This window comes from Podarcis gaigeae (genome assembly GCF_964106915.1).
Source record: "Podarcis gaigeae genome assembly, chromosome: 17".
Classification (NCBI taxonomy): domain Eukaryota; kingdom Metazoa; phylum Chordata; class Lepidosauria; order Squamata; family Lacertidae; genus Podarcis; species Podarcis gaigeae.
The window spans coordinates 39,232,685-39,259,121 of NC_139694.1; the positions used below are offsets into that span (position 1 = coordinate 39,232,685).

The 26,437-nt window shown below is 44.6% G+C and overlaps 1 protein-coding gene across 4 annotated transcripts in view; it reads right to left on the reverse strand.

Moving 5' to 3' along the window:
• Nucleotides 1–14,298: 14,298 nt before the first annotated feature.
• MECP2 (methyl-CpG binding protein 2) overlaps nt 14,299–26,437 on the reverse strand; it is an 82,330-nt gene continuing 70,191 nt past the window's right edge. For all 4 annotated transcript variants that reach the window (XM_083719278.1, XM_083719279.1, XM_083719277.1 and 1 more), the window contains 2 exons: nt 18,669–19,001; nt 14,299–16,915 (listed from right to left, as the gene is read on the reverse strand). In XM_083719278.1, coding sequence (XP_083575404.1) covers nt 15,856–16,915; nt 18,669–19,001 — 1,393 coding nt within the window. In that variant the 3' untranslated portion in view covers nt 14,299–15,855. The remainder of the gene's footprint in view (nt 16,916–18,668; nt 19,002–26,437) is intronic.

A 26,437-nucleotide genomic window follows, 5' to 3' on the forward strand; every position in this document is an offset into this window, starting at 1 on the left:
CGTTCCGTAGGATTCACACCTCTGACCAGCTAGGGATGATGGGAGTGGTAATCCAACATCTGGGGGTTGAAGGTTGAGACAGGCTGGTCTAGACTCTAGGGAGTTATGCATACACATACACACATTGGGTGATAGCTAAGTCAAACTGAGAAGTTAGTCACAACTTAAGTCCATAGATTTCACTCTCATAGTATGACTTAGGTGGAATCTACACACATATAAAAACGCTGTGAAAATGTTTTTTAAAAAAAGTTTTGAAAATTACATTGAATTTGGCATAGCTCACTGTCGCCATCTAGTGTCACATTTGCATACTGCACTTTAAAGGTACCCCTGACTGTACGGGCCAGTCGTGTCCGACTCTCACTTAAGAGGCCGGGGGCCAGCACTGTCCGGAGACACTTTCGGGTCACGTGGCCAGCGTGACAAAGCTGCATCTGGCGAGCCAGCACAGCACACAGAAACGCCGTTTACCTTCCCGCTAGTAAGCGGTCCCTATTTATCTACTTGCACCTGGGGGTGCTTTCGAACTGCTAGGTTGGCAGGCGCTGGGACCGAGCAACGGGAGCTCACCCCGCTGCGGGGATTCGAACCGCCGACCTGACGATTGGCAAGTCCTAGGCGCTGAGGTTTTACCCACAGCGCCACCCGCGTCCCTTATATACTGCACTTTACAACACATTTAAAACGTTTTATTTGCAGCTTACAACCCAGACTTTTTTGTATTTAAAGCCCTAACAAACACAGTGAGACTTACTTCTGAATAACTATACAAAAGAATCTGCCTTCATCAAAGATTCCATCCTCTCATACTCTCCAAGTACCAAGTCTTCATTTGTGTTGTCATGTATGATTGTTGAGACTACTTGATGTGATGGCAGAGAATGCTCAATTGCTCAAGGAACTGTATAGTTTTAAGTCCAAATTCTGTGAGGGAAGAGAAAAGTGTCAAGTTTAGCTGAGGATGCAATATAAAGGCTAAGGGATTTGGAGGGCAGAGACAAGGAAGGGTGTAGGGCAGACAATGGACAGAAGTATCTAGGACAGGTGGCAAAAAAGAATTGAGAAGGCATGCAATTGATCCAATGGGCCAACCAGGGCAGGGCTGTAGAAGGAACTTCAAAGTACATTTGTACCTTGGTTGTTGAATGCCCTGGAACTTGGACATTTTGGCTCCCAAATGCTGCAAACCGAGAAGTGATTGTTCTGGTTTGTGAATATTCTTTTGGAACTCAAACATCCAACAGGGCTTCTGCGGCTTCTGATTGGCTGCAGGAGTTTCCTGCAGTCAATCAGAAGCCACAATTTGGTTTGCAAACGTTTTGGAAGTCGAATGGACTTATGGAACAGATTCCATTTGACTTCCAGTATGACTATATTAAGGTTAGGAGGAGCTGTTTGAAAGGAATGCTGTGGCAGATGATCAGGAACCATTATAGTTACAGTACAGATAAGGCAAAGTAAACAACCCAGAAAGCTAAGGAAATGAGAGTGCTGCCTTAACTCTGTGCCAATGAACTGTTTTCTCCTTTGTCCCTTAAGCCTAAGCATATTTCCCTAGAAGCAAATTTTAGTGCCATCATTTGAAGTTGCTTCTTTGAAAACACATAGGACAGCAGCTTTTTAAAGTCAAAAGTCTCATCCTGTCTAATAAGGCAGTAAGTTGCAATCTAAAGCAAACCTAACAGAAGTTGTTCTGACTTTAAATAAACATTAAGCACTGCCAGGCTGAGTGCTGCCAGTATTAGAGTACTAACTATAGGTTCATGTCAACAAATTAAATCTACTTGAATCTCTGACAAATATTAGAGAATGTAGAATCTAGGGTAATTTTTGTGTGGAATTGGCATTACTACAGATGTCACATTTGTAAGAACTCTTGTCGTTTAGCATGGCAGTGCCTATACTTTGGAACTCCATACAGTGGTACCTTGGGTTAAGTACTTAATTCGTTCTGGAGGTCTGTTCTTAACCTGAAACTGTTCTTAACCTGAAGCACCACTTTAGCTAATGGGGCCTCCTGCTGCCGCCGTGCCACCAGAGCACGATTTCTGTTCTCATCCTGAAGCAAAGTTCTTAACCCGAAGCACTATTTCTGGGTTAGCGGAGTCTGTAACCTGAAGCGTATGTAACCTGAACAGTTTCAGGTTAAGAACGGACCTCTGGAATGAATTAAGTACTTAACCCGAGGTACCACTTTACTCAAAGCCTTCATAATTTTTTATCTCGGCAATCCTTACTCTAACTCTGTAAAGACAGGCCATTGGGCATGACACCAGAGTCTGTCTTTTAGGTGCTTTGTTGTTTTCTCTCCAGAGCAGGGCTGGCCCAAGACATTTTGGCACTTGAGGCAGCCCCCAAAATGGTGCTTCCAACTCTCCACCAGGGAAGGAAGGGTCTACATCAGGGACAAGCAGGGGTGGCAAAGAAAATTGACATGGGGATTGGCTGCCCTGGTGGACCTGTTGCCTGAGGTGGTCACTTCACTTTGCTGTCCTGCCCCAGAGAGCTTCTGCCCTTGCCCACAGCAGTGGACTGCAATAGCAGCATCTCTGAACAGGAAGAGAGGCACAGGAGTCAGAAGAAATAGAATAGCAGCAAAGGTTCAGGATTACTAGCAAGCCGTAAGTTTACTGGTTAGCTAGCAAGAACTGGAGAATGCAATTTCAAAAACATTCTTATCAGGCTAGGGTTCTGATTAATATGCCATAGTGTACTGAAGTGCACTGAGGAATCACATGCCTATAAAAGTTCAGAAGTGTCATACACTGCACCTTTAACAGAGCCATGGAAGTAACCAACCCTCTTTAGCAGGGCACATTTGACAACTCTGCATGTGTGCATGTTTGGGTGACCCAAACGAAGCTAGTCTGGTGCAGTTAAATGACGGACAGGCTACCCTCTCACACCAAACCATGTTTCTGACAGCACATCCTCTGTGGGGCTGTTGCTACCCTAGCCAGGCATGGGCATGGGACAGGGTGTCTGGCCAACTGAGGAGGGAAGCATTATCTTTGCCATGGAAAGGCACTCCTTAGTCATGATCACTTGATTGTATGTTTCAGAAACTGTCCTTTAGAGTGACAAGAATTCTGCCCATCCTCAGAGCCACTTGGGGCTAGGTGCTGGCATACAGTAGACGGCATAAGGCACTTAGTGACTGTCTAACTTATCACCTGTGACTGTTGAACCCTGACATTTGCTTTGGCAAGAAGAGAGTGCCTGTGATCTGCTATGGGGCTTTGCAAAACTTCTGAGGACTATTTTTTTTCAAAATGAGTTGGCAAAAGGGAGATCATGCTGTGCTCATGTCAGCAGCATTGCTGCATGGCGCCTTCATACCACATCTATTTATCCTTTCCACCTAAACCCAAGGAAGCTGTCTTGGTTCTAAATCAGTGTCTGTCTGTCATCAGTAATGGTCAGTTGGAAAGCAACACACGGAATAGGGGTTCAGCCTGTGCTGGATGCGGTAACACTCCCCCTGAAGACACAGGTTTGCAATTTGAGTGTGCTCCTGGACTCAGCTCTGAGCATGGAAGCCCAGGTCTCTGTAAGTAGCCATTTGCATTTGCAGAGTCAAAGCTAGTGTGCCACCTATGCCAGTTCCTCGCCACTGTGACAGCTGCAGCCAGATTGCTGACTGGGTTAATAATGGGGAGCAGACAACTCCCAGTCTCTTGTCACAACAACTCCAGTGGCTTGCGTCTGTTTCCAGGCGCAATTCAAAGTTCTGCTTATGACCTACACAGCCCTATATGGCTTATGTCCAAGCTATCTGGAAGACCCTATTCCCTCATGCAAACCTGCCCAGGATTTGAGATCTTTGGGGGAGGCCCTTCCCTTGGGCCTGCCACCCTCACAGGCCCGCTTGGTGGGGGTTTGGGAGAGGGCCTCCTTGGCAGCAGCTGCTCCCAGGTAACTTTGGAGCTCTCTCCCGAGAGAAGCCAGACTAGCTCCCTCTTTGCTGTCCTTCCACAAACAGGTGAAGCCCTTCTTATTCCAACAGGCTTTTGTTTTTGTTGTAATTACTGGTTACAACAAAATTACTGGTAATTACAGGTAGATTTTATATACGTATATAGCTTTAATTCTATTAATGTTTAATTGTTTTTTAATTATTATTTTTTCTGTAATTTGCCTTGAGTCAAGGAAAAAGGAGGAGTATAAATAATCATTATCTTTCATTTTTTAAAAACACAGCTTCTAACCCTCCTAGAAAGGCAGTTATGGGACAAAGTATGCAGGTACCTTCTAAACATTTTATGTGGAATGAGAGTAGGTGTAATATGGCCACTTCATTTATTTTTTTTACTGAAAATGAGGAAGGTTGCAGCAACACCATCTCTGTGTGTAATCAGTATTGTGTGATCACCACAATCAGGACACAGGTGACTTCCTATGACAAACATAAGGTTGTCTGGTGTGGTCTCTCTCTTTTTGTGTTATGCTGTGCTCTCCATGGGAGCCATTTTGTGACTGGCACCGAAGCACTCCCCAAATCCAAAATGTGCCCACTAGACAAAAAAGGTTGGCAACCCCTGTATACAGTCAAACCTCAGTCCCTGAACGCCTCCATTTTGGAACGTTTAGGCTCCATTTCGGAAGCTGAACGGGCTTCTGGAACGGATTATGTTAGACAACCGAGATTTGACTCTAATAATTTTATTTTAGAGCTGTTATCCACCCATAGACCATGGGGACTTCTAACCCTCAGTCAGGTTATGAATACTAGTATTTGTTAAAGTAGGGATACCAACATGATGCTCTCCATATGCTGTTGGACTCCAACCTCCAGCAGCCTCCAACCAACATGGTCTCTGCTCAGGGATTATTAGAGCTGTAGTCCAGGAACAGCTGGAGGACATCATGTTGGCCATCCATACATTCAAGTGTATTCCCATCTTACTAAACCCACAGATAATTCTGAATCTGATAATCAGTTGAGGGGTTAAAAAAGTGGGGGAGATATCATAAGGGAGGTATGTTCATCACCATTCTGGTGGTATACCTGAGATGACCCCTTTAATTTCACCTATATATTCTTTAGCAAAAAATAAAAGTAAAATACAGGCCTGCACATGGGGGGGGGGGGGGGTTTGACACTGTTGCTGGGATAGTGGTGCAAAACCACCTCTTGCTCCCACTACTGGGTGCTTCCATGTTCACAGTTTCTCTCTCCCTCTCACACACGCACACTCACAGTTATCATTTCGTTGTGTAAGCAGCTGTTCTGCGGTGCCCCCACCGCCACCCACCATGGTAGGCCAAGGTAGATAAATTCTGGAATGTAATAGCTGGTGGGTAGTCCTTACGGATGTGGGAAATATTTAAAACATTGCAAGTTTTCCAAAATGAAAATTGTTTTCCATACCTGGTGTTCTGATTGGGCTGTGCCATTGGTCTAAGGCAGTGGTTTTCCAAACTGTGTTCAAGGGATTCCTAAGGTTTCTTATCCAGTTATTTTAATCAAGAGTACAAGACAAGCTTCCCTGAAGGACAATGCTAGAGCTGAATTGAATTAAATTTATTTTGCCACCCTCTTTGTAAGTAGCAAAATGGGTGGTGGTGGATTTTGCAATTTTCCAGGAAATGGTCTGCTGTTCTCAGATGCTAAGGCTGTTGAAGTAAGATTCAACTTTCGGTTCAGTTGGCTTGGGGGGCGGGATTTGGGGAGGGGGGACATCCTCTGCCTAAGGCAGCAAAATGCATTGGGCTGGTCCTGTGAAGCAGTCTAACTAAACTAACAAACCCTGGGGCATGATTTCTCAAATAGCCACCCGTGAACATTTGATAGTGCAGCAAGGACTCCACTGACACACTTGGCTACAACACCACATTTGTTTTATGACTCCATCTGCTATCACAGTTTAGAGACTACAGTGGTGCCTCGCAAGACGAAATTAATCCGTTCCGTGAGGCTCTTCGTATAGCGGTTTTTCCGTCTTGCGAAGCAAGCCCATTGACAGCTTAGTGGATTAGCACTATTAGTGATTTAGCGGCTTTTAGCGATCAGCTGTTAAGCGGCTTATCAGCAGATCAGCTGATAAGCGGCTTAGCGGCTTAGGAAAAGGGGGGGTGGGGGGAAAAACCCGCAGGAACTCGCAAGACATTTTCGTCTTGCGAAGCAAGTCCATAGGGAAATTCGTTTTGCGAAGCGCCTCCAAAACGGAAAACCCTTTCGTCTAGCGGGTTTTCCATCTTGCGAGGCGTTCATCTTGCGGGGCACCACTGTAACCTGAGAACCATTTCCCTATTAGAGAGACTTCCTATAACAAGAAATAGACACTGTTTGCTATGCCTTTGCAAAGGAATATAATATAATATAATTAAGAGTACAAGCCTTCTTCGTGTCAGTGTATTGTTTTGAGTGTATTGTTTTTTTAGTCATCATTTTGTGCCATTTGAAAGAGATCTTCCTGAAAGTGACAAATTCTGTGTTTATAAGTATTCTGGTGTGTTCTCTGGCCAAGACTGCCTTTCTGCTCAGTCCAAAGTTCTATGTAACTCAAACTTGGGAACAATGTTTTGAAAAGCAGAATATAAATCCCTGAAACAATGTACTCCTGCATCAGTATAAATTGGCACAAACAAGAGGCCGTTTTGCAACCAACTAAAAGACATCCTCATCCACAACAGAGAAAAAAATATTATATTTTAATGGCAGGGCAGAACAGTTCTACCTTGGTAATGAAAGGCTCAAACAAATCTGTAACATTTACATAGGTTTATAATCCAATTCTAGCACAGAATACAGTACTTACCAACATGAGATGCAACTAGATTACTGTGTAGAATGCATGCTGAGTGCTAAGACTGGGCCTGAACCTTTCTTTTTAACATAAAAAATAGAATTTGTTTCTTTTAAATGACCTTACATATATAAAAATGCAGGTGTCACTGTATCTTTATTGGAACGGGGGGATAAATCAAGTTGCTTGTTTTAACAACCAAAATAAGATAGAAACACCCATAAAGAAAGGACTGCTTTCTTGTAAGGCAAACGTTTTATATAATAAATAGGATACAAGGGTAGGGAGGGAGTTGGTGGATTTCTTTAAACATATACATGTACATTCAGACGGATTTTGTTATTTTCTTACTGAAATAATACAAATTTTCATTTAATAAATTTCTTTTTTTCCTTTTTTAAATATAGTCAGTGCTTTCAGTCTTTTTTTTTTTTTTTTTTTGGCTGTACACAAAACCTACAAAAAGAGCAATCCGTTTTAAAGATTTATTAAACAATCTACTCAATAGTTCTTAAAAGTAATTGTCCCAAAAACACATCAACCAATTGTAAGGTGCGATCCAGAAGTATGGGTGTGGGAGCACAGGAGTGAACAATGAAACATTTTAAACTTGATTTCTAAAATTGTCAATTCCCACACCTACCCAGTTCTATCTGGAGGATTCTTGGTACATTTTTATTCCCCTAAGGCTAGATATTTGCTGTCCTAGAAATAGGAATTAGTAACATTTGGCGTTAAAAACAAATAAATGGGCCTCCTTTAGATACAGCCCCTCTGACAAGATGTTAAATGCACCTCAGATTCTAGCAGAAAGGTTCATAGCATTCCCCTTTATTGCCCTTGAGGTGCCAGGTCCTTCTGGTTTATTTACCCCCAGCCAAATGAATATTCATGTGAAGGAATCAAGCCACCTCTTGCTACATGGCCCACATGGTGGTGGACTGTTAGAAGAAGCTGTACAAAATACCCTGGGAATGCCTGTTTAAAAACGCTCTGCTTGTCACATCCCCAGTTAACCTCCCCCTTTTTTACTGCCAACAGACAAGACAAAAGTAAAGTATACGCTCTTCCTCCCTTAAAAATATATATACATACATCTGAAACACTCAAAAGCGTTTGTGCCTGGAACAATTACTTTACAGAAATGTTCACGATACACACTCGTGGACCATAAAGAAAAAAACACACACAGAGATTTTCACCGACATTCCTTTTTTGACACCCCCCCCCTGCAGGGTTGGGGGGAGTGAGGGTGGGGAGATAAAACCCTACACACAATTAGAGTTCCAAACACCACAGTTTTTTTTTTTGCAACCTCCCCCCACACAAAAAAAGGGGGGGAAGGAGGGAAATACAACCTCCCTCCCCCACAACAAAAAACTGTGTCTCTGGAATTTAAAAATAATAATTAAGGAGTCCGAAAGAGAAACACCACTGGCTAGAGAGAGAGAGAGAGAGAGTCGGCTACGTGAGGATTAAGAGCTGTACAGGGTAGCAAGCACTCAGCATACATTTAATAACAGTCCTTGTACTATTTGGTCATATGGTGATCACTACTGAGTTGTGAAGCAGAAGGAAGTTGGTTTGTTGTTAGCGGCATGTCAGTTGACGGAAGCAGGAGAAGAGAATGCCCCCATCCTTCCCCCTGCCCCAGTACGATTGAGGAGGGAGTTTGCCAGGTTGGTTTTTTTGCACTCACAACGAACCCCCCCTCCCAAATGAGACATATTTCCAGGTTGTTCACCTACTCCTCGTGCAGCTACACACAACTGCAGCAAACACGGCCAACCTGCAGAGCGTGGAAAAGGAACTCTGGGCCCTTGATTGGAAGAAAGCCTTATGTGAGAAATCCCCTCTCCCTACTTCACTTCGGAAGAATAGTCTTCATTCCCCGCCCACCAGAAGTGTCATCTACACTTGTCTAGATATATTTATTTTGGAAGAACAGCAGATTTAAGCTACTACCTCAGAATATTGCTGATTTGGCAACTTGCAGGTGGAAGTTGGCAGAGAGCAAACTGTCCTGCCCAGCCCTCTTCCCAAGGGTCCCTTGTGGGATGTGGCGAGATCTGGGTAGGGAAGTGCTAGCAAGCTTTCAAATGACTCAGCCTTTGACCTGATGAATGCCAGTAGGGTCCCGTTATCATTGGTGCTACCAGCACTTGGACATTTTAGACTTTATATACAATTATTTATTAGAAAGCAAATCTAATGCCCCCAGATTATCAGTCATGCAAGCATGGGCAGCGCCAGGAAGACGGGAAGCACAAAATCCTACTCGAATAATTCCCTGTCCACGCTGTCTGAATTAAAAAATATAGATTGTGAAATGACTTGTTTCTGTTTGGAAAGACTGCAGTATGAGAAAGCAAGCTCAACCTCCAGATACTCCTTCTTTGCTCCCTTTTCTGGAGCCGCCTCTGCATGTAAGCAAGATGAGAATTACATAGCACTTGTGCCGGCCAAAGGCCTTTGGAAATGAGATCTGGACTTCTGCTAAACTGAGGGGGGAAAGGAGTGTGCAACATGCTTTCAGTTGGTGGGAGGGGAGAGGTATGTGGAGTGTTGCCAATTCATGCCTGATGCCAGAGGAGTGCTCTCCCTCTCTGTGTGTGGAATTTAACAAGAATTTTGTTTTCTGTAAGGAGGAAGAGTCTAGAGTCTAGACTAGAGGAACAGTACTTGGGGGTTCAGCTGAGAACCAAAAGGAGCTTTCAAACAGCAATGCTATCATGCAAAATTATTTTGCTACAAAAGTGGCCATTAACTGACACAGACAAATCATGCTAATGGTGCTTGTTAAGATTCAAGTCCAACTGGATACAGGTTTGTATGGTCAACTGGAGTCCCTCCTTATGTCCTCCCTCCTTTCCCAAATGAGTGCCCTGCCCTAGAAGTTGACGGAGTGCAAAAAAATTAAAATGTTGGCTATACTCAACCACCTTGTTGGTTTTCCTCTCTTGAGACAAGAGAGGAAACCCCCTTTCAGAAATGGAAAACAGCCAGGGTTAAAAGGCAGTTCAGCTCTGTAATGGAGAAAAATTACTGGCAGGCAGGTTTGATGGGTCAGTTTTATTTCCCCTTGTCCTATGATATCAAATACCAAGAAAAATGGTCAAGAAGCAACATATAATAAATTCTCAACAGACCATATCATTCCTTGCTTGTTGGTATGTTGTCCTTTTGTTTGATAGTGGTGCAATAAGCGGAAAAAGCAACCCCTCATTTATAATGCAATATACAGATATATAAAATTAGACATTTTTTCTGTGTCTACTTGGGTGCCTTAAAAAAACAACACACATACACACAAACAAACAAACAGAAAGTAAATCCCCAAACAAAAGAGTTAGGCCTAATGTTAAACTCTACACATTATTGGATAATAATTGAAACCGACGAAAAGTTTATTTTCACTTGACACAGAAACATTGGGTGGTTCACAATGCTAACAAGGTAGAAACCTTTTGCGCAGTCTCTCAAACGCCAGGCACTATCCACATTCGTCTTTGAGGCTGAGCTGGGTGGAAGTGGGCAGAGCTGGGAGCAGAGGTGGAGCTCACAACTCTATATCCCTGTAAATAAGAGGACCTAGATTGCCAGACTACAACTGGTGTAACTCACTCTGGGAGAAGCAGCCAGCAGCAATAGCATCATTAGGTTAGTGGGGATGGGGAGAGGCCAGGACTTACTTCACACCCCACTATTAACTTTTCATTGCACTTTGAAGATCTTTTTTCTTTGGGCTGAACTAAATTTTTGGTGGAAGACCCAGATGTGAAAACAACTGCAAAGTGGAGCAGCAGAAAGGATGCCAACTGCAGCAGTTGGGGGGAGGGAGAGAAAAGAGAGAAGGGAAAAAGGCACACAGGATTATAACCTTCTTCCAGGTTGTTGTTTCTCCAGTGCAAAGTTAACTCCCTGCTCTGGCCACTTTGTAGTTGTCTGGAAGAAACCCAGGTCTGCCACCAACATCAAGTTTGGCCTTACATCACTGACAAAAATCTACCCCTCTTCTTTTTCCAGTACTACATCACACCAAGAAGGAGGATAATGGCATGAAGATGCCATCCTGTCACTTGTCTGGAATGTAGACACATGGTATCAGGATACTCCATGGTTTTGCAAGCTCTTTAAACCTAGATAGTGGTATTTGATTAGGCATTGGGGTGGTTCTAGTGTGGAACTGGGTATTGCTGTTCTAGCTTGGTATCTTCCAACATGTACACTTGCCTCTAGACACATTTTCTATCCAAAAACATCTAACTTCAATTAAGTTGTACACTGAAGCTTTCTTTTAAAAAATATATGGATCTCTATTTGTAGCTTTTGTTTAGTCTCCCCAGTGGGCTACTGGCTCATAACCCCTTCTACCCTCACTGCCAGTACCATGTGGTTTGCAATGGGCTTGTGGCTCATTGAAGACAGACTATTTTTCTCTCTTGACTTTAAAGTGCATCAATCTCTCCATGAAAAAACAACCAAAAAGAAATAAAATATTTCTCCCATGAGGGCAATTGCCTGCCTCAACAAATCAATTTGCTTTTGGACAGTAAGAAGCAGCTGGGAGGTCTGCCACCTGTACATGTTTTTGAAGCTGGGATAATTTTGGAACACAGAGGTGAAGTCACATCTATCTGTGACAGAAAGAGCCACGTTTTCTAAATGGCCTCTGCCAAATAGTGAGGAAAGCCCGAAGAGACCTCTTCAAAGCCTAATGTTGGCAACATTGATTCCCTGTGCCAGTCTACAGAAGACATAGGTATGGTATAGCAAAACATACCGCCCGATAGCTCCAAATGCTGGGTGTGTTTCCTGCAAAGCTAGATCTCCACTTTGCAGCATAAGAGAGGCTGTTGTGAATCCCAGAAAGGTAGCGGAATGCAACAATGGCCTGCACCTGAAGGGAGTTTAGACCAAGGGCACTCTCAGGGTTAAACTGACATGGTAGTGGCAGACCTTCTTGTTTAAACACATCTGTCCCCAGCCATGCATAATTTTCAGAGCAACAGCAGCACAGATGAAGCAGGTGGAGGAACCTGAACCCACCCTGGGCCTGCTTACCAACCCCATGCCGCCTCTCCACAGGCACTGTTCTCCCATCCCATATGATCCAACATGTAATCAGATCTTAGCTGGGAAGAAAGCTGAGAAGAGAAAAGTATGTGCCAGAGAGAGGGTGTGTAAGGAGAAAGCAAGAGGCACATACATGTGCCCACATGTTATCTCTCCCCTGCTTACACAATCATTTTAACAAATACAAATTTGCTGCCACCTAGTCTGACTCTCAGTCATCAGCTGGACTGAGGGGAATTTCAGAGATGGCCCATTCTGAGAAAGGAAGGGTTGCTGCCACCACTATTTTTATTCTGCCCATTATTTAGTCCCAAGGTTGCCCTGTTTTTTTCAGGATGGCAATGCCTAGCTGCTTCACCCATGATGCTTCTGTGGAAACCTTAGCTGCAATTATTCATTTCCAGGGGCAGTGCACTGCAGATTCAAAACATGTCAAACCAGTGGCAGTCCCAGAGTGGAGTGAAGTGCAAAGTTCTGTTCTCTATTTACGAAAAACCCTTCATAACTCAAAAGAATTAGTAAATGAGGGAGGGTTTCTCATGCGGACTTGGAGGTTGGAGCCTGGACAGTAATTCATCCTGGACCTGTCAGATGCAGCCTCAGGTGAAAAAACCTCCCCAAAGAACTTGAGACCAAAGGGAACTATATTTTCTCCACCCCAGGTTTCCCATAGCCTGGTGAATACTTGTTCATTTCCCACCCACCCACCCCATTATATTTGTGCCTTTAAAAAAATAATCAAAGAAAAGCCCTTTGAGAAGTTGTTGGGGTTTTTTTAGTTATCACAAAGACATTTTCTCCCCCACTTCCTTGTACTTTCTACCATGTATCCACAGCAGTATCCTCAGACAGCCACTTCCATCCAAGTGAATGATGAACTGGCCTTCAGACTAGGTACCTTACCCTTAGAGCGGGTGCAGGTGGGTATATTCCAGAGTCTGTGATTAGCAGCAGACTTCGGTCCAATCACTAGCACAGGATTTCTCCCAGAAGAACAAAAATTAGAAGCCATCCCAACCTTTCTGCCAATTGCTGAGTTATATACATGGGAAGAAAAGAAAAATCAAAATTTGGCTTTGACTGTGGTGCCAGCGCAGGAAGCTAAGCAAAAATGAGCAATTCAGTAAATTGTTGCAGTGAAGGTAGTCCCAATCCTAACTGGTCCTCCCACTATGAACCTGGAGTCTCTCAGTTATGACTAGTGCATTACCCTTTATCTATATTTAATAAGTGCGGGGGGGGGGGGAGTCTTTTGACAGTTGCCACACATGGAAGGAATTTTACTCTACTTATCTGGTGCATATTTAGGCAAGAAGGGGAAACATAAAAATCAGTTGTCTCCACACTGAGGTCTCTCTCTAAGGGCCCAAAATAGGCATGCCTCCAGAGAGCCTAAAGCGAGATTTTTAATTCCAAGAATCTGCAGGAGGCTCCAATTTTTATTGGAAAAGAGGTGCTGAGAGAGAGGGTGGCTATACTGGCCACAAGGCCATTTTCTTGATCTAAATTCTGCCCCTCTTATGCGGGGGGGGGGGGGGGGGGACGGGACAGTACTGTGCAGGTACCTGTATCCCCTCACAAGCAGGGAAAATAGCAGCTTGGATGGGATGGGAATTAAGCTGTGTACACATTGAACATTTAAAGTGCACCCCCCCAAAAAAAGAATCCTGGGAACTTTAACCTATTAAGTGTGATAGGAATTGTGGCTCTTTTTAGGGGCAGGCGTCTTTGGGGAAGTCATGTGCTTTATATGTACAGTCGTACCTCGGGTTAAATATGCTTCAGGTTGAGCATTTTCAGGTTGCATTCTGCAGCAACTCAGAAGTAACGGAATGGGTTACTTTCGGGTTTCGCCGCTCACACATGCGCAGCCTCTCAAAATGACGTCATGCGCATGTGCAGAAGCGGCGAATCACAACCCGCGCATGCGCAGACATGGATTGCGTTCTGCTCAGGATGCGAACAGGGCTTGGAACGGATCCCGTTTGCATCCAGAGGTACCACTGTATTGTGTGTATGCACCAAAGACAACCAGCACAGGGGTTGGATGAGAAGGAGAAAGTTCAATACCCTCTTCCTCAGCACTGCTGCTGTGATCAAAAGCAGAGCCTCCTGTGGTTTTAAGTTACAGTGGTGCCTCGCAAGACGAAAATAATCCGTTCTGCGAGTCTCTTCGTCTAGCGGTTTTTTTGTCTTGTGAAGCAAGCCCATTGACGGCTTAGCGGCTTAGCACTATTAGTGGCTTTTAGCGGCTTATCGGCTTAGCAGATAAGCGGCTTAGAAAAAGGGGGGGGGAGGGGAAAAAACCCGTGGGAACTCGCAAGACATTTTTGTCTTGCGAAGCAAGCCCAAAGGAAATTCGTTTTGCGAAGCACCTCCAAAACGGAAAACTCTTTTGTCTAGCGAGTTTTCCGTCTTGCGAGGCATTCGTCTTGCGGGGCACCACTGTATTTTTTAAAAAATAAATAAATAAAAATCTGATCATGAAGGTCCAGAATCATATCTATTTTGGCCCTCAAAGAGCTGCAGAACAAGATGGGGCTTGTTCTAATCCTTTTGCACCACCACAAAGTGACAACAATTTCAGAGATAACTCTTTCTAGTTCCTGCCCAGACTGCTGGCTTGGACCCATACTCCCCCATCTTGTTCTTGGGGTACTTGGCTACTGCCTAGAATGGAGGGGGGCACAGATCCTGTCTGTACTACATATGCAGTTAAAAACAAAAATAAGCACACTGAAGTGGTCAATGCTTCCCTACCCCTCCTCTTCTATCTTCTGCAGACAGAAAAACAAAACAAAGGAGACATCCATTTGAAACCAAGTCCCCTCCCCAAGGTACACTACTCTTCTGCTGAGCTCTCTGACCCTGGGAAGTGAGGTGTCCTCAACTGTCATGGAAGAGCTTGGTTGCCAGCCATAAGGAAGTCCTTGTAAATGACAAATACTAGGCTTCTCGGTGAAGCCACTGCCACGTATCAATCCCAGCACAGAAGATCAGGTAGTTTTAGAAACATTCAGCTACCTTCCTGCCCCAGAACTAAGGTGGAGAGGTCAGCCAGAATTCCATCAAAATGTCCCACTCCAATACACACAGGCACACACTTTCATGCCGTTGCCTCACAGAAGGTGGGCAAAGGCCTCCATTAGTGCAAACAGTTCCCTAAACTAACATCATTGACAAGAACTGGAAGAACATCTCATTTTAACTCTTAGCATATGACAAGCACACGCACACACGTACACGCTTCAGCACACTCAGATTGCTTCAACAAAATCAAAAGGCCTCTCCTTTTGGGATAGACGTAGGAAAGGAGGACATTCTTACAAAGTTGCCCCCAGTATCCCAGTGGTCTCTTAGCAGCACAACTGTCCTTGGGGGAGAGAAAAACTTTCCTATCTGCTGGTCTAATTGGCAAAAGGGGGATATTGGTTCCCCAGTACGCCACAGTCCCATCTCTTTCTCTCTCGTGTGTACACACACATCCTACTGAAAACTACAGAAATCCAACTAAGACTGGACAACTACATTACATGGCACTAGGGAGGTGGAGTGGAATACACACATGCCCACCCTCCCCACAATCTGTCCACCAGGCCTCTGTAATATGGAGGGCAAGCAGGATCAGGGCGACAGGCCAGAGGTTGGAGCTGCCCCTCTCCTGCCAAACAGCTTGCCTTGTCAGTAGTATATGCAGCAAAGCATGGCAGAAGGGGCTGGTGGGGCTGTGGGGGGAGAGAAGAGGGTGCCCCCATTCTGTAGAAAAAGTGCAAAGTGGCTTCCAGCTCTGGGAGGCATGTCTCTGCACCCCACACTGTGCTTGTCTGTATTGAAAATGGGGGAAGGATTGGAACAGAGGAAGAATAGTTTTGGAGTAGCTGAATGGTTGAAAGCCAGGGCACTCTGGGGAAAAGGGGAGTCCTGCCCAGCAGCTGCCTGGAGTCTCATCTGGGTGTGGGGGGCTGGGAGTGCCTGTCTCTCTCTTTGTTTCCTCTGGCGCTCACTTGCTCACTCACCCCCCTCAAAGTCAGCTGACCCGCTCTGACACAGGTGTCCTGGTGTCCACGGCCTCGTCCCTGTTTGTGGGCCGGGGCAAGGCCGCGGAGGACGACACAGTGTCTTTGCGCTCATGTTTGTAGGGCACTGCTGTGCCGCTGGGCTGAGTCTTAGGTGGCTCCTTTGGGCAGCCATCACTTTCCGGAGCCCTCTCCTCTTTGCAGCTCTTGCTGCTCAAGTCCTGGGGCTCAGCTGGAAGGCTCCTGCTGTCCTTGGGGCTTTCAGGGGACTGAGAAGGGGAGCTGCCCTGGGCCTCCGAAGGCGGCTGATGGGGAGGATGGTGCTGATCCTTCTTGCCAGGGGAGGAGGAAGGGGTAGAGGTTGGTACGGCATTGCCACCCCGCCCTTTAGGACTGCTTTCCTTGCTGCGGCGCCCTGGGCTCTTGGCAGCCGTTCGCTGTCCCTTGGGGCTCCGCTCCCCAGTGTTGCTTGGAGGAGGTGGGCTTGGCTTGGCTATCTCTATGCTAACAGCCTCGCGTGTCTTGCGCTTCTTGATGGGCAGCACTGTCTCCCGGACCGCCTGGATAACTGGCTCCTTGACTGCTTTCTTTTTGGCTTCGGCAACTACCACTGCTGCTCCACTGCCTGGCTTACGCCCCCGTTTCTTAGGCACAGCCTGGGGGTCCGATTCAGATTTCCGCTTGCGCCCAGGACGCTTGATCACCATGACCTGTGTGGAGGTGGTGGCCCCACCTGTGCCTTCTGCCTTGGCTCCTGCTGGAGAGGACTGCAAAGGCATCTTGACCAGCAGTTTTCCAGAACTCTTTTCAATCACCCGCTTCACTTGCACACCTTCCGAGGCAGCTCCTCGGGGCTTGGCAGAGCCGCTGCCTTTTGGTCGGCCCCGCCCGCGACCTGTGCCAGCCGTTTTAGTGATTTTGGGTTTCTTCGGAGGCTTCTGTTCTCGCCGTGACGGACTCCCACGTCCAGTCACCGTGAAATCGAAATCATTAGGATCCAGAGAGGTGTCCCCCACCTTTCCAAAATAGGCAATGAGCTCAACTTTGGAGCGGAAGGCCTTGCCCTGGGGGCTGCATTTGCAAGAGCCGGAGATATGAAAAAGGACAAAAAGAAAAAGAGAGAGGGGAGGAAGAACAGAAGGAAAATTAATGGAATTACACTACAAATGCATACTTCAAGTTTACTTCCTGACTTGAAAAAGTCTCTGCTTTTGAGGAAGGTGCACAAAACCCTGTAGTGGACAACCTTGTACATGCTCTGTACTTAACTGAATAAATCCAACATTTATGGAGGTGTCCAATAAATCCATCAGATTGGTAACAAACATACTTAAGAAAGAGGTAGGGTGTGAGGTCGTTTGATTGCTTTTCTGTAGGCTAGGCTCTGTTTCTCCTCACTTTTGCTTCTGTACCTGGCATCTGGAGGGGGGTGGTGGTGGTGGTGGTGGAAGGAGAGTGACAGCTAGTTTGTTAATTTTGTTTTGGGGTTTCTTCCCTACAAACACCTGGTATATTATCTGATTTAAAAAAGTTTATCTGATGCTTTATTATTTCAGGCCTATCCCTTCTTTCCTCCCACTTTAAATTCAGTGGGAGAGGGAAGTGGTTTCCTGACTGTCACAGTGGACAGCCAATCACTGCTGGGTAAATTAACTTCTTCTAAAATGGTGTGTGTGTGTCGTGTGCAATGTCACAGGAAGGCTAGCTGCTGGATTTAACGATGTCCAGTCTCCACTGCTAGCTCATGAATCTCACTGAGAAATCTGTCTAGCCACTGCCCTGGGTGCTATCACATCATCTTCAGCTGGGAAGCACCTTGGAGAATTGCTGCCAGTCTGCACAGACAATACAATTATTATGGCTTGAGCTTCCTATATATGCTGAGCCTGATGGTAGACTTAGAATCCTAGTCTTGCAACTAGGGGCTCATCCACACTTTCGCTTGTCCCATGCCTAAAAAGGATGGGACTGAGCGGTTTTCCACTTATTCTGTGCTTTCTAGGCACAGGTCCAAGCAGTATTACATTTGCTCTGCAGCTTTCCCCTGGAAGACACGCTCTTTACCACTGAATCAGAACAAATGACATTCCACAGAAAACCTGATTGCCATTTGGTCTGATTCAGTTCAAGTGAAGCAGCAGAGCAAATAGAGTTGTGCTTGAGCCCTATGATGGGGAATGAGCAGAGATTTTATGAGAAAATGGATGCAGGTGATCTTTCTAATGCTTTCAGGCAAACATGAGGAAAAAGAAAAAAATTACCTTTTTTAATCAAATGATGATGGCTGAAATTTCCCCTTCATACAGTGCATGGATTCAAAATTAGTTTCTCAAAAGTAACACAAAGCAGAAAGTACGCTTAGGCTGTTAGTAGGTTTTTAGAGACTTTGGCAGCTGTACTAATTTTCCATTTTTAGGAAATTATTAATGTAATGAAGGTAAATGTTAAGGGGAAAATGACGTTAACTCCACCTGCAATCTGAAATGGTACAGGGGAGTTAAAATGCACATACACTCGCACTGTGGGATTCAATAGAATTAAAGTACCAACTAGTTGAGCTCACAACAAGCAAATGTTCAGCAAGAGCTATGGTCTGCAAGTTATGCTCCCAGACCTGAAGGCCAGAGAGTGTGGGGACTAGTTATGGTTACTTACTGGTGAGAAGAAGGCATTGCACATGCTCAGAGGCACTTCTTGTCACAAGTTCCAGGGCTGAAGCATGGCACAAATCAAATTCTGGAACTAGACCTAAGCACTGATTTCAATTTAAGCCTTGAAAAGCAGTACATGTTGTGAGCAATACACATCCTCCACTGTCACTCACTTGATAAGGTAGACGTCATACTTCCCCGCTGAGCGACCAGACTTCCTCTGCTTAAGCTTGCGGGTCCAGCCTTCCGGCAAGGTGGGGTCATCATACATCGGCCCACGGTCCCGGATGACAGAACGGCGCTGTTTTGGAGATGCAGAAGCTTCGGGTACAGCTGGAGCAGTCCCAGCTCCTTCCGACATCTCTGCCTTGCCTGCTTCAGCTGGTTCTGCAGAAGGCTGTGCAAGCTCATGCTGCTTTTCCTCTTTCCGCTCCTTTTTGAATTTTTTGGCTTTTGGCGACTTATCCTTGGGACTCTGTAAGTCTTGGTCCTCAGATCTTTCTTCCCTGCAAGGGAAAGAAAAGCTCACATTAGTTCTAAGTATGCCTCAGAGCAAAATAGATAAAGGATGTATGGGTGAAGTCAGTGCTCTTTTTCTGGGGGGGACGCAGGGGTACACATATCCCTAAACATTTTGTGAATCTAAGTTTGGCCTCATTGAGAGGCAGTATTTCAATATGAGTAGGAAAATGAGAGTACCCCTAAACATTTTTAAAGAAAAAAGCACTGGAACGATTCATCCAACACTTATAAAGCACACCTACCCATCACATCTTTTGGGAGCACAGTTTCAGTCTACTGGGGATTCAGTAGATAGAAACAAGAAATTTGAGCACCCTGGTGTAGCACAAAATGATTATGGGCTATTAATGGGTTGAGCCTCAAAAATTCCTAAGATTTATTGCAGACATCTCCTGAACTGTTAATATGAAGGCATTGTACTGGGCACCAGGAAGGCCTTCTTTAGGACAACTGTCAGGGAACTGCCATCAGAACGAGAGACGGAGGCAGGACCACCCAGCGATGCCGGAGAGGGGACGAGCAGGGGGGAAGGATTTCAACGTAACACCCATAGAGAAGAGAGGGAGAGGGAGGAATTGGTGACAGGGCTCCAAGACCCTTCCCCCGACGATAGTGGAGAGAGCGCTGGGACGCCCCTGCCTTCCCCTTACTTGCGCAGACGCGTTAAGCGCAGAGAACATAGGAGGAGACTCGGGGTCAAACAACTTTTATGCTGGAAGAAGTTCAAGAGACGCCCACTCTCGGATTCTGCAAGTGACTAACAGGTCACGGAGGGCGAGCTCCGACCCTGGGCATGGTTGGGGCAAGCAAGCTAACTGAACTGAAGTAAGGTTACGCACAAGTAACCCCTAACAACCATTAGAACAACATACTCCTGTATTGGAAGAACTGAACACATTTTTTCGAGCAAAAACAGTGTAAATAAACACCAGCCCTAAATCATTGCCTTTCTATTCATCTTTGAAAGTGAAAAAAAAAATCATATAAGAGTGCAGCCCCATACAGAAAATGTTTTACTGTTTGATTATATAGCTGATGCTCCATTCTCCCCTGCTAAAAAACCAGGGTTGGGTTGGTTTTTTTGCTCCCCACCCTCCATTTGACTGTTCAGAGGGAGGACATAACGATGAGGAACTACAAGGCTTGGTTCTTCAAGAGCTTGGTTCACCCACTGTTAAAAATTTTCTGCTCTAGCAAAGAAGATGAAGTACAGTAGTACCTTGGGTTATAGATGCTTCAGGTTACACACTCCGCTAACCTAGAAATAGTGCTTCAGTTTAAGAACTTTGCTTCAGGATAAGAACAGAAATCGGGCTCCGGCGGCGAGGCGGCAGCAGGAGGCCCCATTAGCTAAAGTGGTGCTTCAGGTTAAGAACAATTTCAGGTTAAGTACGGACCTCCGGAACGAATTAAGTACTTAACCTGAGGTACCACTGTAACAGGCAGCAGCAGCTCAAGGAAAATAACTTCCAGAGACTGAAATAGGGCTGCAAATTTGCTCAGACACCCAAGTACTTAGCTACCTGCAGCTCTCTCTTCAGTCCTGAAGGGATGAAGAAAATCCTGAGGCTGATGCTTAGGCACTAATTTTTGTCCAGATTTGCTAAGTAGATCAACACAATACTCATACAGGAAATCTATTCCTAGAATATGGAAAGATACAGAACACTGCAGACCTCAAAATTCACACAGGTAAATCTAATATAAAGGCCTCCTCCATCCACCTCCCCCCGCCTCTCCCTTTTCTTCACAGGGAGGGGAATCTGGCAGCTATGATAAACAAAAATATGGGAGGTATTCCAAAGGAAGTGCCTAGATCCTTCAGGCTATAATTACTGCAGCAGAAATTCAAGCTGTTTGTAAATAAAGCTGGAGAAGCAGCGTTTGGCAGATCACGTTGCTTTCTTTCTCCCAGAGCAGTGCAGAAATCATGCAAGACTACAGAGAGGGGATGTTGCTTGTTCACAAATGGAAGACAGCCTGCTGTGCTCTCAAAACGGTAATGGCGGTACATGAAAGAGAGCTATCCATCTCTTGCTATACTAGATGAATACAGTTGAATTTCCACTAATATCAGAGGTGGTGGTTCAGTTCGGCAATGATTTCATCTTTGTAAGCTATGATAATCTGTTTTTCCTTTCAGTGTTAGCAAAACAGCACTGAGTGGTTAGCACATCAACACAGCTATCTTCCTCTTCATGCATTATGGCAAAATCTTCATTGAAGATTCGTTCACATGATTAATTGACTAAGGCACATGGACAGATACACTTACAGTCTGTGTACTAAATTAAATAACTCTGGGAACTCCTGCAACTGCCAAAGCGGGTTGGAAACTGCTATTTTAATTTCATGTGGTATGGTGAAGGGAGGAGGCAGGGGGAGTCCTTGCTGATATCTGGCAGTCACCCAACCAGTTAGACTCCAATTATGAACAGAAAACCAGCCACTTCCTCAGAGAGCTTGTATTAGACCACAAGCCCCTGGCACACAACAACATCCTGCCTTTTAGCTGGGGCACAGGTACTATTTATTATCATATTTTTTTTCAACAGAAAATTAAAATAACACATCAGATATACATGCCCATCCTCCACACCATTTCTGCAAGCATGTAAGGTGGCTTGAAACTAGTTTAGACATATGGCAGAGCAGAAAGGTTTGACATTAACCTTTAACCCAGTTGTATTTCCTGCCCGAGTTCAGTTCCAGCACCTACCAGAGCAATAAAGCTTTCACTTCCTTAGTGGGGCAGAATGGCAAGTGCTCATCGGTCAGAGGGCTGACTTTGATGAGGCAGGAGAAATAATACTAGAACAGTATTAAGAGACTCAGCATCAAAACTTCTTTGAGCCCAGACTCTGAGATGCTACTCAGCTCCTTGAAGCTGACATGAGAATCCACAGCATGCGTTTCTTTGGTCCATTTCTCTGTGCCACTCTTGGTCTCTGACACACATACACAAAGCTTCTCAGTTTTGCCTACACACAAATTGCACAACACTGCCTACAGACTTGAGAATCAGTCAAGGGTGAGGGACACTTAATTTTAAGTATCAGTTGTGTTCATTAGACTCCAGTGTTCACTACTGTCAACACTTTAACTCCGTTAACTCCATTTATAAACATTTAATTAATATGTTAATGCATTCGGCAGATGCTTTAATAGGACCTATAACAGACTGTGGGTCGTGGACACATGGCCATAGGAGTATAAAGAATTTAAGGTCTTTGGTCATTTTTTAAATTTTAGTTTATTGTTTTTAATTAGATTATGATGCAGATATGTTGATTGGCTGTTTTTATTGGAAAATCAATAATTTTTTTTTTAAAGGAATGTAAGGCCATGCTTTACATGTATCCCACAAAGCTAGAGCTGCCATACATCCAGAATTTCCTGGATATATCTGGGATGTGTCTGCCAGAAGAGCATCCAGGCAGAATTTTCAGAAATCAGTTAGAATGTCTGGCAAAATCCGGGCATATGGAAGCCCATATAGAAGTGTTGATTTTTTTTGGTGAATTCCCCCCAAATTAGCTCAAAAACTTACATTTTTTCTGCCAAAACAAAACAAGCTCAACAACTTTTGTGTCCAGATTTTCACTTTTTGAAATATGGCACCTTACACAAAGCAGACAAGATGGTTTCATGAAGAAACCCTAAGATACATAGAAAGATTTTGTTATTGTAAAAGTCACCCCAAGACATTAACAGAAGGTCATGAATATGACATTAAAGCCAATAGTAATATTATCTCCAACATTCCTAAACCAGTCACTGTCTGTACTAGGGAGAAGATGGGAGTTAACATATTTTTCATTGGAAACAAATACTTCATGCTTAAACTACCGTATGTTTATTCTAATGTAGGATTACTGTATTTTTCGCTCTATAGGGCACACCGGACCATAGGGCGCACCTAGTTTTTTGGGGGGGAAATAAAGAAAAAAAATTATTATCTCGCTAGCTGTCTTGGCTTCCTCTTTAGCCACACACAACCTCTCCAGCCGGGAGAGGCTGCATGCAGCTTTCACAGAAGCCAAGATAACGAGCGGGATGGATCCCGCTTGCTGTCTTGGCTTCTTTTTTAGCCTCGGGGCTGGGGCAGGGGAAGCCTGAGCTTCCCCCGACACCAGCCCCCAGAACGAGTCCGGGAGCGGGGGCGAGGTTGCGCGCCTTCTGAGCCCAGCTCTGCGCTCCCTGGGATTCGGGCTGCTGCCTGCTGTCCGCAAGCCTTGGAAGCCCGGCGGGTACATTCCAGAGTGTCACCAGATGGAAATAATGCCCACCAACATGCTCAGTAAAAAAAAAATTACACAAGAAGTTTATTCCTCCTCTGAGTTGTATTGCTTCTTTCCCTGCGGAGATCTGTGGGGTATTGCCAGAGTGTGCTATTATCATTTGAGAATAGTATTGAAGAATAGTATCAAAAATACACAGACACACACAGATACATATTTTTTGATAAAATGTATCCTCTCCTCAAGTGTCCTGGTCAAAGATTGTTTTTACCAGGAACCTATCAGCCCATACTCTAGATCAGGTGTGGCCAATATGATGTCTTTCAGATGTTGTTGAATTCCAACGCCTATCAGCCCAGCTAGCATGTCCAGTGGCCATGAATGGAGTTCGAATCCAGCAACATATGGAGGACTCTGGAAGGCTTTATAACATTTTGCTCACACCACAGAAAGTCCTGAGTAGATGCACCCATGTGACGGAGCCTCTCCGTTACACTCTGGCAATATGTATTATAACCTCTGGCAATATCTAGGATACCCGGGTCATTTTTAATACCAGTTTAATAAATACAACATGAAATATTGATAACAAAGAATACGCAACAGTTGAGATATTGTAATAGCTCAAACTCCTGTACAGAATTAATACAAACTTATTAAGACAAAAATAAAAAGGAGCATGGTATATAATTTATAAAGTGGCAATAGCTTTATAAATAATTACAGAACAGCTGTAATTCTAGCAGGGTATACAGTCACTCTACATCAGCGAGCACTGAGGGAGTTTTCCTCAGTAATGTTTTCCAAACTGTTTCCCCCAAAGAAGTAAAATAACTATGGAACATTTGTGATTGAGTGGATTAAACCTGTATGTGTGTGAGAGAGACTCTGAACTATTGAGCTTTATGTGGATGTAGCGACATAAAATCAAATTTCCATGATTTCCCCATAATTTCTCTCTTTGAAGCAAGCTCTGACGCTCTCTGAAACTACCTCTGATGCAAGCAAGCGTAACAGTTATAACACAACTCACTGTTGGGATAGGAAAATCGATCACTTCCATTTCTCACTGTTTCTTCTTTTCCCAATTTTATGTTCGGTTTGCCCCATTTCTTCATAAGTTTGCAAAGAAAGGGAGGGAGGGAGGAAGTTCACATGAAAAGTTGCATGCAATTCATGCACATTTCTCGTAATATATTGTTATAGATTTGGGAGGGACATCCCTAAATTCTATAAATTAATAAATGGTAGGATTTTGATTAATTGGGATATAGATTAAAGTACAAGCAACAGAATTGTACCAGACAAGGAATCCTTGGGCTGGCTTATGCAAACCAGCCTGGCTGGCCTAGAAAAAACCTTGGACAGAAGGATGCCAGGTTAACTAGGTGGGAAGTGACAGGAAAAGAGTGTTTATAACAAGGTGTGCTGGGAAGAAGGGGAGAAGAAAGACTGGGATCCATCTTGGATAGGATGGCTGAAGGCTGGCTGAGAAAGATGCCTTTGACTCCAGGACTGCACTGCTGTGGGGGACAAGCCCCTCTTGAAATGACCATGCTGTATGATCTGGACTCCTCCATGCAGATTGAAGGTTTAAATAGGTGAATAAACCAGACTTCCGGGTTGGCGCCATCATTTAATGGCGGATTCCCTCCAAGCTCCGGAGGGAATTGGCTCTGCAGAGACCGGGTCTTACCGCTGCGGCAACGCGGGGACCCTTAAAATCACAGGCGTAGAAGCCTGTGGGCGTAGTGACTCGGCGGGCACCATTTGCGCCCCCCCCAATCCGTGAAGGAGCCTTTTTAAAGGCTTCGGAACGGGGACGGGGTGCGGCACGGTGTTGAGAGTACGCCTTCATCTGCGGAATGAAGCCGCGAGCCATTATCGGAGAGCGATGACTTTTTCCTTGGAATATTCGGACTCTAAAACATCAACCCGTGAGTAATACGGAAATTGGAATCTTAAAGAAAAATTTTGCAAATCAGGAACAAGCGGGGAAGGGTTAAAAAGGAAGTCCACCCCCCCTCTTTGTAAGCAATTTAAAGCAAAGGACCTGCTAGCTAAGGTCGAGAGAATCTTTTCTTTTTTTAGTAAAAGATTTTAATTTCACGGTTTTGACATTGTAAGAATTTTTGCTGGAGGATAAAAAGATTAATTTTGGGAGCTGAAGTTTCACACACACCCCCGGACCTGGGAGTGTCCCACGAGAGAGCCTGTTGATGAAAGACTGGAAAGTTTGACAGCTGTCAAGCTGGCTGTCGAGACAGAAAAGGAGAACCTACTTTTTGTTGCTTCTGTTGGTTAATTTGTAATAATTTGTTGAAAATAAAGAAGGGCTGATACAAAATAACCTGACTTTTGGACTTGAGCTGAAAGGAATACTAAGGAACTAAAATCCCCCTAGAGGGGTTTAGTGACATTACAGGAATGGCTGGAGGAAGGGAAATCCAGGCTGAATTGGACAGAGCATTTGTTCTCTTGGTAAAGTTACTAGGCCAATCTGATGTTTTGGCTACGAATGTTACAGCTCTGGACTTAGCAGTAAAGAACATTGTTGAACCTGATAAGGACTTGAAACAAGGAGCCTATCCAATTGAACAAATAGAGAAAACGGAGAGCTTTGACAATATGGAGCAGGTGACAGATGTTGTCCCTGAAGAAAAGGAAGGAGGAGCTGAAACTTTGCAGAAGTTAAAGGAGAGTAACATTTTGAAGCCTGACATGATGACAAAAAAGGAAAATAAAAATCTGATGGGGAGAGCCTGGCCTGAATTGGAGGTGGAAGCTGGAGCCTGGGGGACATTTGGACTTGAAAGGAGTATAAAACAAGATTTGAAGTACCCCATAAGCTTTATTTCTAAAAATGGAGGTCTGGCTGGCAGAAATATGGATTCTGTTGGGCCGGAGTTTCTTCGAGATTTGGATCCTGTTGGGGCTGGAGCTTCTTCGAGATTTGGAGTTTAACATTGAAGACTACCAAAAAGATCGGCAGAGAGGAACTGAGAGAGAATTGAGAGCCTCGAACGTGAGATCTCCAGGCTAAACACTATATTGAGACTGATGGATTTTTGTTGAGGACTGAAACCGGGAAAAGGGTGGGTGGAGTTTGGGAATCCAAAGGGTATATAAATATAGTTTGCTTTATTTTTACTTTGCTTTGCTATTGGTATGGAAATTGG